Source organism: Erythrolamprus reginae, chromosome 2, assembly GCF_031021105.1.
Source record: "Erythrolamprus reginae isolate rEryReg1 chromosome 2, rEryReg1.hap1, whole genome shotgun sequence".
Lineage (NCBI taxonomy): Eukaryota > Metazoa > Chordata > Lepidosauria > Squamata > Dipsadidae > Erythrolamprus > Erythrolamprus reginae.
This window is the reverse complement of record NC_091951.1, coordinates 315,379,606-315,392,323: the sequence shown is the minus strand read 5'-3', so window position 1 is coordinate 315,392,323 and position 12,718 is coordinate 315,379,606. Positions and strand designations below refer to the sequence as shown.

Genomic DNA, 12,718 nt, shown 5'->3' with positions numbered 1-12,718 from the left:
AAGAGCTGCTCGACTTAAGAGCCCAGGTCCGGAACGAATTAAACTCGTATCTCGAGGTACCACTGTATAGGGAAGATGTAGCATTATGAAGAAAGGAAGAGTGTCGAAATTCCATATAGAAATATGGAAGGCTGTCTTCTGAGTTCTGACCCTAATAATTTGCTTAGATCACTTTCACAGCCGCCTCAAACTTGCAATAATCCTTTCCAACTGGAATCTAACAGAGGCTTCCTATTCTTAATCACCATGGTTACACCATCAAACATACACATTTATCAGGAAGGTCAAAATGAAATGGGGAAAAAAAGAAATATTCTGATAAAGCCAAGGACAGAAATATAGATAGCAAATATTTTTACAACTTTGAGCAAAACAAATTGATCAAGAAATTATTTAGAAGAGGGAAATTTGAAAAAGGAAACTATGTAAACATTACTAAAACTGAATATATTGCCTATAAAATATTAAATATTAGAATATTTGCATGTTGCAAAGAGAACAATATAAAAAGCAGCATAGATTGTTTTATAAGCAAACTAAAAGGAGGAGGATCAAAAATAAATCACTTAATCATTCACAAAAGGAGCACAATCTCACATAAATCCACCAAAAATACATGTTAGGGGAAAAACTTAACAAAAAAAGTTGAATTGAAAATAGAGCAAGTTATAGAGACATCAGCCCACTTCAAGGAAATCTAAAACAATTTTGAATTTTTACATCATGCTACAGGTCCAGGTTTTATAAGCCAGAATACAGCCCTAATTATCATTTAAAATTTTGTGCCTACCATAGATCTATGGGCAAATAACAAAGCAGGGAAAATAATTCACAAGAACGTTTTATTTATAGCAGCACCATTTATTCAGTGGCAATCCTGATTAAAGTGTCTTCATTGCCCACACTGCCCACTTCTTTGCCCACACACATATAACTTGGGAAGGCCCACCCACACATAACTTGGGAAGGTCAGATCAAACTCTCAAGTGAATAACACAATCAGTTTCAAATAACAGCATTTCACTTACAGAGTCACCACAAATAATAACACCCATCTGAATGATTTACCACAGCTGTATTATAAGTATGTAAATAAATCACCAGCACACTGTAATTGATTTAAACTCAGAGATAGAGCCCAAAATCTCAAATAACTAGGGCATTAAAATCTTGACCAAAATTGAAAAAAATCAGAAAACCAACAATATTACATTAAAAGCAATACACAATATGAGGTTAAGATGTAGAACTTTCTTTGGATTGTCACATTAGTGTTTGAATAGTGTTCTGAAATATATACTCTACTTTAAAAGGGGGAAGAGGCAGGAATAGAATCACTGAAGTATACCTCAAAAATTAAATTAAGAACTGTTTAATTAAAAGACTTAGTTTCTTTCCATCTTAATCTCCTATAAAATAATTTGATTTCCTTATCTACCGTTTCCCCGAAAATAAGTCACCCCGAAAGTAAGACATAGGAGAGGTTTTGTAGAATTGCCTAATATAAGGCATCCCCCAAAAGTAAGACGTAGGAGACGTTTCATTTCGCAACATTCCAGAACAGAACATACTGCTGTCCATAAAGTGTATCCCAAAACGCTAAAACAGATTTAAAACACATCCAACACGCATGGATGCATTTTTGCTGCAGCAGGATGTAGGATACGATTCATTGGGGAAAAATAAAGACATCCCCTGAAAATAAGACATAGCACATCTTTGGGAGCAAAAATTAATATAAGACGCTGTCTTATTTTCGGGGAAACACGGTAGAAGGAGGGTGGGGAAAAAACCATTTGCTTCTAATTAATTTCTGGCATCTTAGGGAAACAAGAGGAACAACAGTGACCATCTTAAACTAGATTATCCTAAAGCTGCTGTCATTCTCCCATTACCCAAAGTAATCAGATCTTTATTGCTCCTTTCTTTATATGGTGACATCTATCCTCCCTCTGGGATAAACCAAACCAAAAGCTGACATGTTTAGGTATTTTCACAGAAATGCATCTATTTATGTTGGCTTCCCAGTCAAAATGTTTTACTTAATATTAGCTGTTTTAACATTTCTGCAAAATGAGACATACTGCCAATATGCAACATTTTCTTAAAGCTCTACAATAGAACTTTCTCAATATCATTTAAATGATTACCTTTTGGCTTCTTCTAGATGGCATAAGTATTCATAAGCAATATTCTGACGTCTCCTTTCATCCATCTCCTCCGCTGAAAGCCGTTCATCATCCACAATAGCTGCAATTAGAAAATCATGTCAAATAAAATGTAAAGAGAAACTATTATGACATTAATTTTAGCAGGACAGCCAATACTACAAATTAGCAATTGCTCATTATGAAGTGAACTGATTATTTAAAAGATAGATTTAAGATCCCATGTTTTATATTCTATATTTTTTATCAACATTTTGCATTTCTATTAAAAGTTAAATGCAAATAACAAAAAGCTTCTATTCATGTTAATTACCAAAATACAAGACCACAAATTCTGAAATGAAGACTTGAACATAAATAAATAACAAATAAAGCAAAAGAGAACAATATTGACTTATTTTATTCCAGATTAGTTTAATCACAGCTACAAGATAGCTATTTCAGCAGTTTACAACAACAAAAACAATGAAGCGATATTAAAACCAGACACCTCAACAGAGTAAGATAGCACAGATGAAGCCTTCCCAAACTATGGAAAAGTTTTTTCTTCCTTAAGTTTTATTCATGGCAAAAAAACCCTAAATATTCATACAAAATATCACCTAAAATAAAATAAGTAATACAGGGTTCCCTCGATTTTCGCAGGGGATGCGTTCCGAGACCGCCCGCGAAAGTCGGATTTCCGCGAAGTAGAGATGCGGAAGTAAATACACTATTTTTGGCTATGAACAGTATCCCAAGCCTTCCCTTAACACTTGAAACCCCTAAATTACAATTTCCCATTCCTTTAGCAACCGTTTAGATTATTACTCACCATGTTTATTTATTAAAGTTTATTTTTTAAAAATGTTTTTTAAAGGCAGATGAAAGTTTAGCAATGACATATGATGTCATCGGGTGGGTAAAACCGTGGTATAGGGGAAAAAACCACGAAGTATTTTTTAATAAATATTTTTGAAAAACCGTGGTATAGACGTTCCGCGAAGTTCGAACCCGCGAAAATTGAGGGAACACTGTATTACATAAATAATAGTCCTAAGATCTGGGCCTTTGGCATCTTTAGTTCTGTATAGGTAGCACTGCCCCAGGCAGATCTGTTCTGCAACTTGGAGATCCTCCTGAATTCACAACTCCTATTCAAGAAGCAGGTAGCTGTCGCAGCAAGGGCAGCTTGGGCCAACTTCAGGTTGCGCACCAGTTGTGGCTTTTCTTCAAAAGTGGGCTGCTGCCCGGATGGGGGGGGGAACGCAGAGGGGTAGTGAAAATGGAGCTCCACCTCAGAGCACCCAATTTGCACTGAAAGATAATGAAAGATGGCTTTCTGCAACTGAGCCATTCCCGTTTCGTTCAGAATCCTGGCTCATGTTCCCATCCCCTGATGAAGCGGTTTCCCCTGCCTCCTCCACCTCTAACTCAGAAAACACTCAGGGCAGGGTTTGGTTACTGGTTGCTATGTTGATTCGGGAGTCGAGCCTCTTATTCCCACTGCAGAAGGAGCCTCTGGAACCCCAGTTTGTGGGCAAACAGTGAGCTGCTACCCCTTACGGAAGCGCAACTAATCACATTGCCTGCAGATTGCATCTATGAAAGAGCACTGGATTCTGAGTTGATCACCCCCACAACCCAAGCGTGGCGAGCATGGTGGCAAAAGGGCTCTTAGCAGCAGAGCCCTTCTGGCTTTCAGCCAAACAACAGACCTCTTCTTCTAACACCAGTTCACACACCAACTCTTCAGGCCAATAGCATTAGCAGGAGAGATAGGTGGAGGATTCACACTCAGGTCCATTTCAGCAAGGCACTTCAAAACGGGCTATGCACCACTCCCAGGACTCACCCAGTGGGTTGAAGAGAGCGATAGTGTGCTGGGGCCTCATGGAATTCTTACAGGATATTCTCTCACACAGTTTCCAATCCTCACTATCTTGCAATAATTCTTATTTTTTCAGGGAAGGATCCCACCTTTCATCGCCAGTACAGTGATACCTCGTCTTACAAACGCCTCATCATACAAACTTTTCGAGATACAAACCCGGGGTTTAAGATTTTTTTGCCTCTTCTTACAAACTATTTTCACCTTACAAACCCACCGCTGCCGCTTGGATGCCCTGCCTTCAGACTTCCGTTGCCAGCGAAGCACCCGTTTTTGTGCTGCTGGGATTCCCCTGAGGCTACCCTCCATGGGAAACTCCACCTCCAGACTTCTGTGTTTTTGTGATGCTGCAGGGGAATCCCAGCAGGTGAATCCCAGCAGAGCAAAACGGGCGCTTTGCTGGCAACGGAAGTCCGGAGGTGCGGTTTCCCATGGAGGGGAGCCTCAGGGGAATCCCAGCAGCACAAAAATGGGCGCTTTGGCTGGCAAAAGGGGTGAATTTTGGGCTTGCACACATTAATCGCCTTTCCATTGATTCCTATGGGAAACATTGTTTCGTCTTACAAACTTTTCACCTTAAGAACCTCGTCCCGGAACCAATTAAGTTTGTAAGACGAGGTATCACTGTATTATGTAGTTAAATAAGACACCAAGGAAATTTGAGGCACTCTAACTTCTTTATTAATGATAACAGTTACAATTCATAACAAAACTAACTAGAACTCTGCTGTCCTAATTGACAGCTTCCTTTTATACTACGTATAGTACAACTGTAAACCAACCAGAGCTTCCATAGTTCCTGCTCCTTTTTGGGTCCCCTAGTGGCCCCCCGGAACATTACAAGAAGGTCCCAAAAATATCATGGTCAATAGTACTAAATACTGCTGAGCAATTCGCAAGAGCAGAAGAGTATCCTTCTGTCATCCAGGTTATGAGAAATATCCTCCACCAGAATAAGAACTGTAATTTTTGTCCTAGGCCTTGACCTAAATTGAGATTAAAGTTTTCTACAATAAAAATCTAGAGTCAACTATGGGGCTATAAATGGCTATTACTTACCCGTATATAAATTGTGTCAAAAGTTGGTTTACTTCACAAGGCCATCTCAAAAAAACAGTTCCTTTACTGAGGAGTTGGGGCTGCATTTTGATACTCACCATTATTGAATTTTTATTTAAATTCCCTAGTGATTTGTCAGAACACTCCTGATTTTTTTTCTACCGGAGTTGGCACACAGATACATCCCTATCCTACTTTATATGGATGATGCAGGTCCTTTTTTCTAGACTCCAATTAGCTTAAAAGGTGCACTAAGATCATTTGCCACTTATTCCGCAGATGATGAATTAATAATGAAATATGAAAAGACAAAATATGAGTATTTGCTAAGCACCCTTGAATCCACATGTAACAACTAAATGGACACAACATTGAATAAAGTTTTTAGGTGTCTTGGAATCGTCCTCCAGGCTTTAGGTCAGAACAGCATCTAGATCAGTGTTTTTCAACCAGTGTGCCATGGCACACTAGTGTGCCGCGAGACATGGTCAGGTGTGCCGTGAAAAAGGAAGCTCAGGTTCCGGTCTCACAACTTTTTGCTGAGAGAGAGAGAGAGAAAGAAAGCAAGAGAGAGAGAGAGCAAGAAAGCAAGAGAGAGAGAAAGAGTGAGAGAGAGAGAGAGAAAGCAAGAAAGAGAAAGAAAAGAGAGAGAAAGAGAGAGAAAACAAGAGTGAGAGAGAAAGAAAGCAAGAGAGACAGAGAAAGGGTGAGAAAGAAAACAAGAGAGAAAGAAAGAGAGAAAAAAGGAGAGGAAGGGAGAGAGAGAGAAATGAGCAAAAGGGAGGAAAAAAGAGAAATGAGAAAATGATTGAGACAGAGAATGAGAGGAAAAAGAGAGAAACAAAAGAGAGAGAGAGAGAAGTGACTCTTGATTTAAAGCATATGATAAAAAGCACCCAAAGAATAAGAGAGAAAAAAACCCCAGCCCTCACCTGTTTATGGAAATGGTTCAAGAGTGTGTATATATACACACACACAAGGGGGGAGGAGACAGGGTTGGAAAAAGAGAGGAGAGTGTCTTAGGGTGTCATTTTGTGTCATTTTGGTTGGTGGTGTGCTCCAGGATTTTGTAAATGTAAAAAATGTGCCGTGGGTAAAAAAAGGTTGAAAATCACTGATCTAGATGGTATAACTTGTTACCCAACAGGTCAGCTTCAGCAATTAAAACTTGTTACAGAACAAGAGGTGCCTTTTTTGGTGTCAGTCTCGTTTTTTTTCCCTACAGCTATTTACAGCCAGGTATGTGCCTAGTTCTTGTATGGACACAGCTAGGCCCTTATGACAATAACTCAGAATTAGAAACTGGACAATCCAAATTCTTAAGAAATATCCTCCAAGTACCACACTGTCTTTAATGTTATGCTCTACTACAAAATGGGATCAATTAAGACTGAGACAAAAAACCGGTTCATTTTCTTCACATAATGCCTGGAGTTAATTTCCCCCCCATAGATTTGACCTCCCTGACATTCCAAGACAAGTTTTAGTGCTTAGATGGAGGTGATATCTCCTTGCTAAATTGCAATTTTATGGGTTTTCACAAGAGGTTTTACTTTCTTTGGGACATTAACAAGCCATTCTGCAATACAAAACCAAGCTCTACCGCTAAGGAATGCTTTCCTGAGCTGCCAATCTTATACTGTATGTTTAAATTGGCAAGATACTTAAACATTATTATACATCCAAGATGAGAAGGGCTTTAACACTGACAATCATTTTTAAAAGGCAGATACAAAAAAAAATGCAATACTATATGCTGCTTGATTATGACCATGTGTTACAGGCACCATAAAATCTGTTACCCACATTTTACTGTAATGCAGCAGTTAAACAGATTTAATAATCCATTTTATTTCTGTTTCTATGGAAAAATATCTAAGTTGTTATGATATTTTCTACCTCTCTAGATATAGCTAAATTCTGTTATGCTGCTAGTAAGACAAGATTCAAACTAATTGATGCCCATCCCTCAGTATTGTATGAGGACCCGGATTGTGGGGGCAATATGCCGGCTCTGTTAAAAAGTGCTATTGCTAACATGTTGTAAGCTGCCCTGAGTCTAAGGAGAAGGGTGGCATAAAAATTGAATGAATGAATGAATGAATGGTTAGTATAATTGTGTCTAACTTTTAAACAATACTAAATAAGTATACTGTAGATAGATGTCACTTTATTCTAGTTTATTTGAACTTCCTAAGAGAGGAGTGTCAAACTCAAGGTCAAGAGGCTGGCCCCAGCCCGTGGGGTTGTTAGACCTGGCCCGTGGGGTTGCCTTGGAAACAACAAAAGAACGTCCCGCAGTGCCTCTACCAGTGAAACCGAGCTCTGGAGCACCACAAGCTCCATTTTCACTGGCAGATAGTTGTAGGAGGTTGTCACAGCCGAAAACAGAAGCTCTCCCGAGCTCTGTTTTCACAGGAAAGTTACAGGAGGCCTTAAGGAGTCCGTTTTCTCTGGCAGAGAACTCAGGCCACCACTGGCACCCTCGACCCGTGTGACATTGCATCAATGGGTTCCTATCAATGCAGCACTCTGAACCAGTTTCCACTTACAAACCCGAGCCTCCAAAACTGTAACCAGAAAAGGCAGGGATAAGCCTCTGTGGGGCCTCTCTAAGAATCTCCTAGGAGGAAACAGGGCCAGAAAAGGTGGAGAGAAGCCTTGGTGGGGCCTCTCTAAGAATCTCCTGGAAGGAAACAGGGCCTCCACCCTCCCTGTAGTTTCCCCAATCACATGCATTCCTAGAGGCCTCACAGAGGCTTCTCCCTGCCTTTTCCAGCCCTGTTTCCTTCCAGGAGATTCCTAGAGAGGCCCCACGGAGGGTTCTCCCTGCCTTTTCCGGTTACAGTTTCAGAGGCTTGGGTTTGTAAGTGGAAAATGGTTCTTGAGAAGAGGCAAAAAAAATCTTGAACACCCGGTTCTTATCTAGAAAAGTTCGTAAGTAGAGGCGTTTGTAGGTAGAGGTACCACTGTATAGTTTATCAGATCATTTCATTTATTCAATGTTACAAAAACAGTCAGGTTTTTTCCTAGAAACTCTTTCAAAGAGACATTATCTGAGAGGTGTGGAGAAACAGTGAAAAATGGAAATAATTGACTGGGCTCCAGGATCAAACAGAGATTTGAAACAGTATTTTCCAAATCTCCAAATGTTATAGCTTGTTAGTGCATATTTTTTACTTTCAAAAAAGTTAAGAAAGTTATTTAAAATTTCACTCTTTAAAAATTCATATTGAATATGTGAATGTTGTTAATTAAGGACCATCTGTATGTAAATCAGGTAACAGCCTAGTCAATCTCTATTCAGCACAACTGATTCACAACTGAATCTCTTTTCAGCTGCAACCCACATTAAGTGTAAACAATGGTCCTAAGTAACTTTTTCAGTGCTGTTGTATACTCACTTAACAAATGCTTGTAAATCTACGACTACCTACTGTATAGTCTGTATATCAGAGCTTTTTAAATCTCTGAACTATGTGAATTTCTGCAATGAGTCTCCAAATAATTCCAGCATTATTTATCACTGAATATATGCAAAGGTTCTTCTGGACTATAAGCAAAATAGGTAGAAGCTTTCTATTCCTATTTTATTTATTCACATTTGGTAAATTTGTTGCCAGAATGGTTCGGATTTTTTAAAAGTGATCTTTATTTCCAGTTTAAATTGCATTTGCACATCAACCCAGAACCTACAAGAATGAAGGGCATCTCTAATAAATGTTTTTATAAATAAGGTCAATGTAAAATTGGAAAAAGCTAAGCAATACAGCAATTAAATAAATTGGTTCCAAATGCAGGATTTGAATTTTGATTTAAGGATGTTTTCAGTCAAAATTATTATCTCTGGCAAAATTACTTTAACATTTTGGAAATGAACTGCTCTCCCTTATCTAATAAATTGGCTTCTGGAACAATTTAAATCATTTGGAGTTCTTTTAATAAAATTATTTTCATGCTTCTTGTGCCTTGTATGCAAACCCAGATTACAAACTAATCTCTACAAAGGTTATTTACATGAAAAGGCTGACTCTGTGCTGATGCAAAATTACTACACATTTTCAATATACAGTGGTACCTCTACTTAAGAACGCCTCTACTTAAGAACTCTTCTAGATAAGAACCAGGTGCTCAAGATTTTTGCCTCTACTTAAGAACCATTTTCTACTTAAGAACCTGAGCCCGGAAAATTTTCTCAGAAAATTTGAGAGCGGCACAAAGGCCCGGCCAGTTTCCTGTCATTCCCCCTTTAATCCCGGCCATCTTGGGCTTTTCTGGGCTGCCAGAGGAGCCTTTCGGAGGTACTTAAGGAGGCTTTGGCAGTCTAGAGCAGTGGTCCCCAACGTTTTTTCCACCAGGGACCAGTTTCAGCAAGACAATTTTTCTATGGCCCGGTGGGGGCGGAAAGGGGTGTGGTTGGGGGCGGGATTAAGCATGGGGGTGCTGGTCCTCCCCGCCCCTCTTTCCCGCCATCGCCCTGTGGCCGGCAGAACCTGCCTCCCAAGCCCTCTTGCCCAGCGGGGGCTAAACGCTGGAGACAGGGGGTCAGGCTGGCCCTCCTGCCTCCCCCCAGCCAAAAACGCAAAAGCGCCCCACGGCAGAAGCCAAAAGAGGCTTGAGCCTCTCGGTCCTTCCCGCCCCTCTGTCCCGTCCATCGTCCTGTGGCCGGCAGAACCTGCCTCCCGAGGCCTCTTGCCCGGCGGGAGGCGAAGCGCTGGAGGGAGGGGGTGGCGGCATGAGGGCCGGCAGCTGCTGACTCCACGGACCGGTGCAACATGCCCCGCGGCCCGGTACTGGTCCGCGGCCCGGTGGTTGGGGACCCCTGGTCTAGAGCAAACAAAGCATTTTCCTTTCTCTGGATGCTTGGAGAGGGAATAAACCACTTCGCTGTGGTGACTCCCTTGCACTGCCTCCCATACACCTGGCGTGAGGTTGCCTGCCAGAGCGTCTGGGCGCAGAAAGGCAGAAGGGGGCGCTCACCTCACCTTCTTCCTTTGGCAGCAACTGTCCTCCTTTTCTTCTTCCTCCTCTTCCTCCCACCCGAATTCCTAGCTTTTATTTCTTTCCTACTGGGTTTGCATGCATTATTTGCTATGGGAAAAGTTGCTTCTTCTTACAAACTTTTCTACTTAAGAACCTGGTCACGGAACGAACTAAGTTCTTAAGTAGAGGTACCACTGTATATGTGTGCATGTATGACTACATTCTATAATATTAATGGATTAATGAAACATGGGAAGAGCGAAAACCGGGCATGCCATCGAGTGCCAGGAGTGGGGTGGTGGTGGTTTTATCACGCATATATGCATAGGGGGCATGGAATTATGCGTGTGGGCATGCACGCACACGCCCCTTTTTGGCACATGAACCAAAAAAAGTTTACCATCACTGTTCTAGTACATCTATTCATATTGTCTCCTCTAATTATTTCCATCCTGATGGATATCTGAAGTGTTAAATGACTATAATTCTTAAACACTAATATCTTCAACATCTTGCTGAAAATAGTGTCAGTTATAGCCTAATACATGTGATAGGGAGACATCAGACTTCTATCTAATTACCATTTAGTTTATTCTAAATGATGACAGTTCTCTTTCTTAACTCTACTGCCTGAAATATTTTAATTAACAATAATTAAATCTGAACCAATCACTTCCTCCATGCAAAGATTCTATCACTAAGAACAGTTATTTGGGCAAAATGTGTTTCTATAGCTGAAACTATTTTTCTCTACTATCTCAGAATTTAAGAACCACTTTATAATCCATTTTCCACTTGCAAAAGACAGGAGTTAGGCAATTAAATGCTATGGTGGAAATCATCCACTGAGCTGACTCATTATTCAGGACATGATCTCTTAAGGTCCCTTCAGTCTAATTCTATGCAATCTGTCAAACAGACAGAGATAATCCATAGCTAGTCACGCATCTCCCTGGTCTAGTTAATCAGTCTTTATTACGGGCAAAAATTAGAATTTCACTTCTCATAGACAGAAATTAAAATTTATAAATTAAATGTTTAAAAACAAACTACAATAACCAAATCATATGATTAGAAACAATGGCAAAAAAGGCTTCAAAGAAATTGTATTGTATATCACTAATAAATACTGTGCATGAAATAAATATGAATACCCTAGATACTTAGTTACGGAAGAGCAAGGAAGATACAAAACCCAACTTTACATTTTTATAAAATGGGCACCACTAACATGGATTGCATTTTCAACCACCACTTCAGCACAAGTTCTTACAGAATAAGAATACTGTACCTCTTTGAAATATGGCGCATCTTATAGTTCGAAAATATGGTGGTTGTTATCATTTTAAAGTACTTGAACCAAATATCCATCCCTAAAGTTAGGAGATCACTAACCTTAGCATGTTTTAATGCACTTTCAACAGCTTCCATTCAAAGAAAATTCTAGAATATTTGTAGAATTTTCTTTGAACGAAAGCTGTTAAAAGTGCTAAGGTTAGTGATCTCCTAACTTTAGAGATGGATATTTCGTTCAAGTACAGTACTTTAAAAAGGAGAACAACCACCATATTTTCGGACTATAAGATGTGCCATATTTCAAAGAGGTAAACAAGAAAAAAAAGTGTTTGCCTCCCCCCACCCAGCCCCCATGAGCACTCTCCAGGCTTCCCAAACTCTTAGCGAAAATGGGTCCAAAACTGGGATGTGCAGAGAGTTTGGGAGGCCTGCAGAGTGCTCCTGGGGGCTGGGGAGGGCAGAAACCCCCCCCCAATTTATTTTATTTTATTTTATTATTTTATATTTATTTACTTACTTACTTACTTACTTACTTACTTACTTACTTACTTACTTACTTACTTACTTACTTACTTACTTACTTATTTATTAGATTTGTATGCCACCCCTCTCCATAGACAGGCCCATTTTTCATCTCCCAAGCCCTCCACACATCACGTTTTTGCCCTCCCCAGCCACCAGGAATCCTCTACAGGCTTCCCAAACTCTCTGTGCATCAGGCCTGGGTTTTTTTGGCAAAAATGGGATGTGTGGGGTGGGGTTTTGGTCCAAAATGGCTGTATTCAGTGTATAAGACACACCAACATTTTCACCCTCTTATTGTTTTATTTATTTTATTTTATTTTATTTATTTATTTTGTCCAATACACAATGAGGGTTTTTAGTGGGTATATATCTATATACACATAGTAAAATACATGATGAAGGTTATAGAGGAGATACTCATAGTAAAATATATCTAAGAAAGAATAAAAACAAAGTTATAGTAATAGAACATATCAATGAAAGAATAGAAGAAGAGATATAGGAATAGAAGAAAAGTATAGGAGATATAGGAGAGCAATAGGACAGAGGACGGAAGGCACTCTAGTGCACTTGTACTCGCCCCTTAGTGACTTCTTAGGAATCTGGATAGGTCAACTGTAGATAATCTAAGGGTAAAGTGTTGGGGGTTTGGGGATGACACTATGGAGTCCAGTAATGAGTTCCACGCTTCGACAACTCGGTTACTGAAGTCATATTTTTTACAGTCAAGTTTGGAGCGGTTAATATTAAGTTTAAATCTGTTGTGTGCTCTTGTGTTTTTGTGGTTGAAGCTGAAGTAGTCGCCGACAGGCAGGAC

At 39.8% G+C, this 12,718-nt stretch overlaps 1 protein-coding gene across 2 annotated transcripts in view; it reads right to left on the bottom strand.

Annotated features, from left to right (window-relative positions):
• IQGAP2 (IQ motif containing GTPase activating protein 2) overlaps positions 1-12,718 on the bottom strand; it is a 188,708-nt gene that overhangs the window by 145,331 nt on the left and 30,659 nt on the right. For both annotated transcript variants that reach the window (XM_070743205.1, XM_070743206.1), the window contains exon 2: positions 2,151-2,250. In XM_070743205.1, the coding sequence (XP_070599306.1) occupies positions 2,151-2,250 (100 nt within the window). The remainder of the gene's footprint in view (positions 1-2,150; positions 2,251-12,718) is intronic.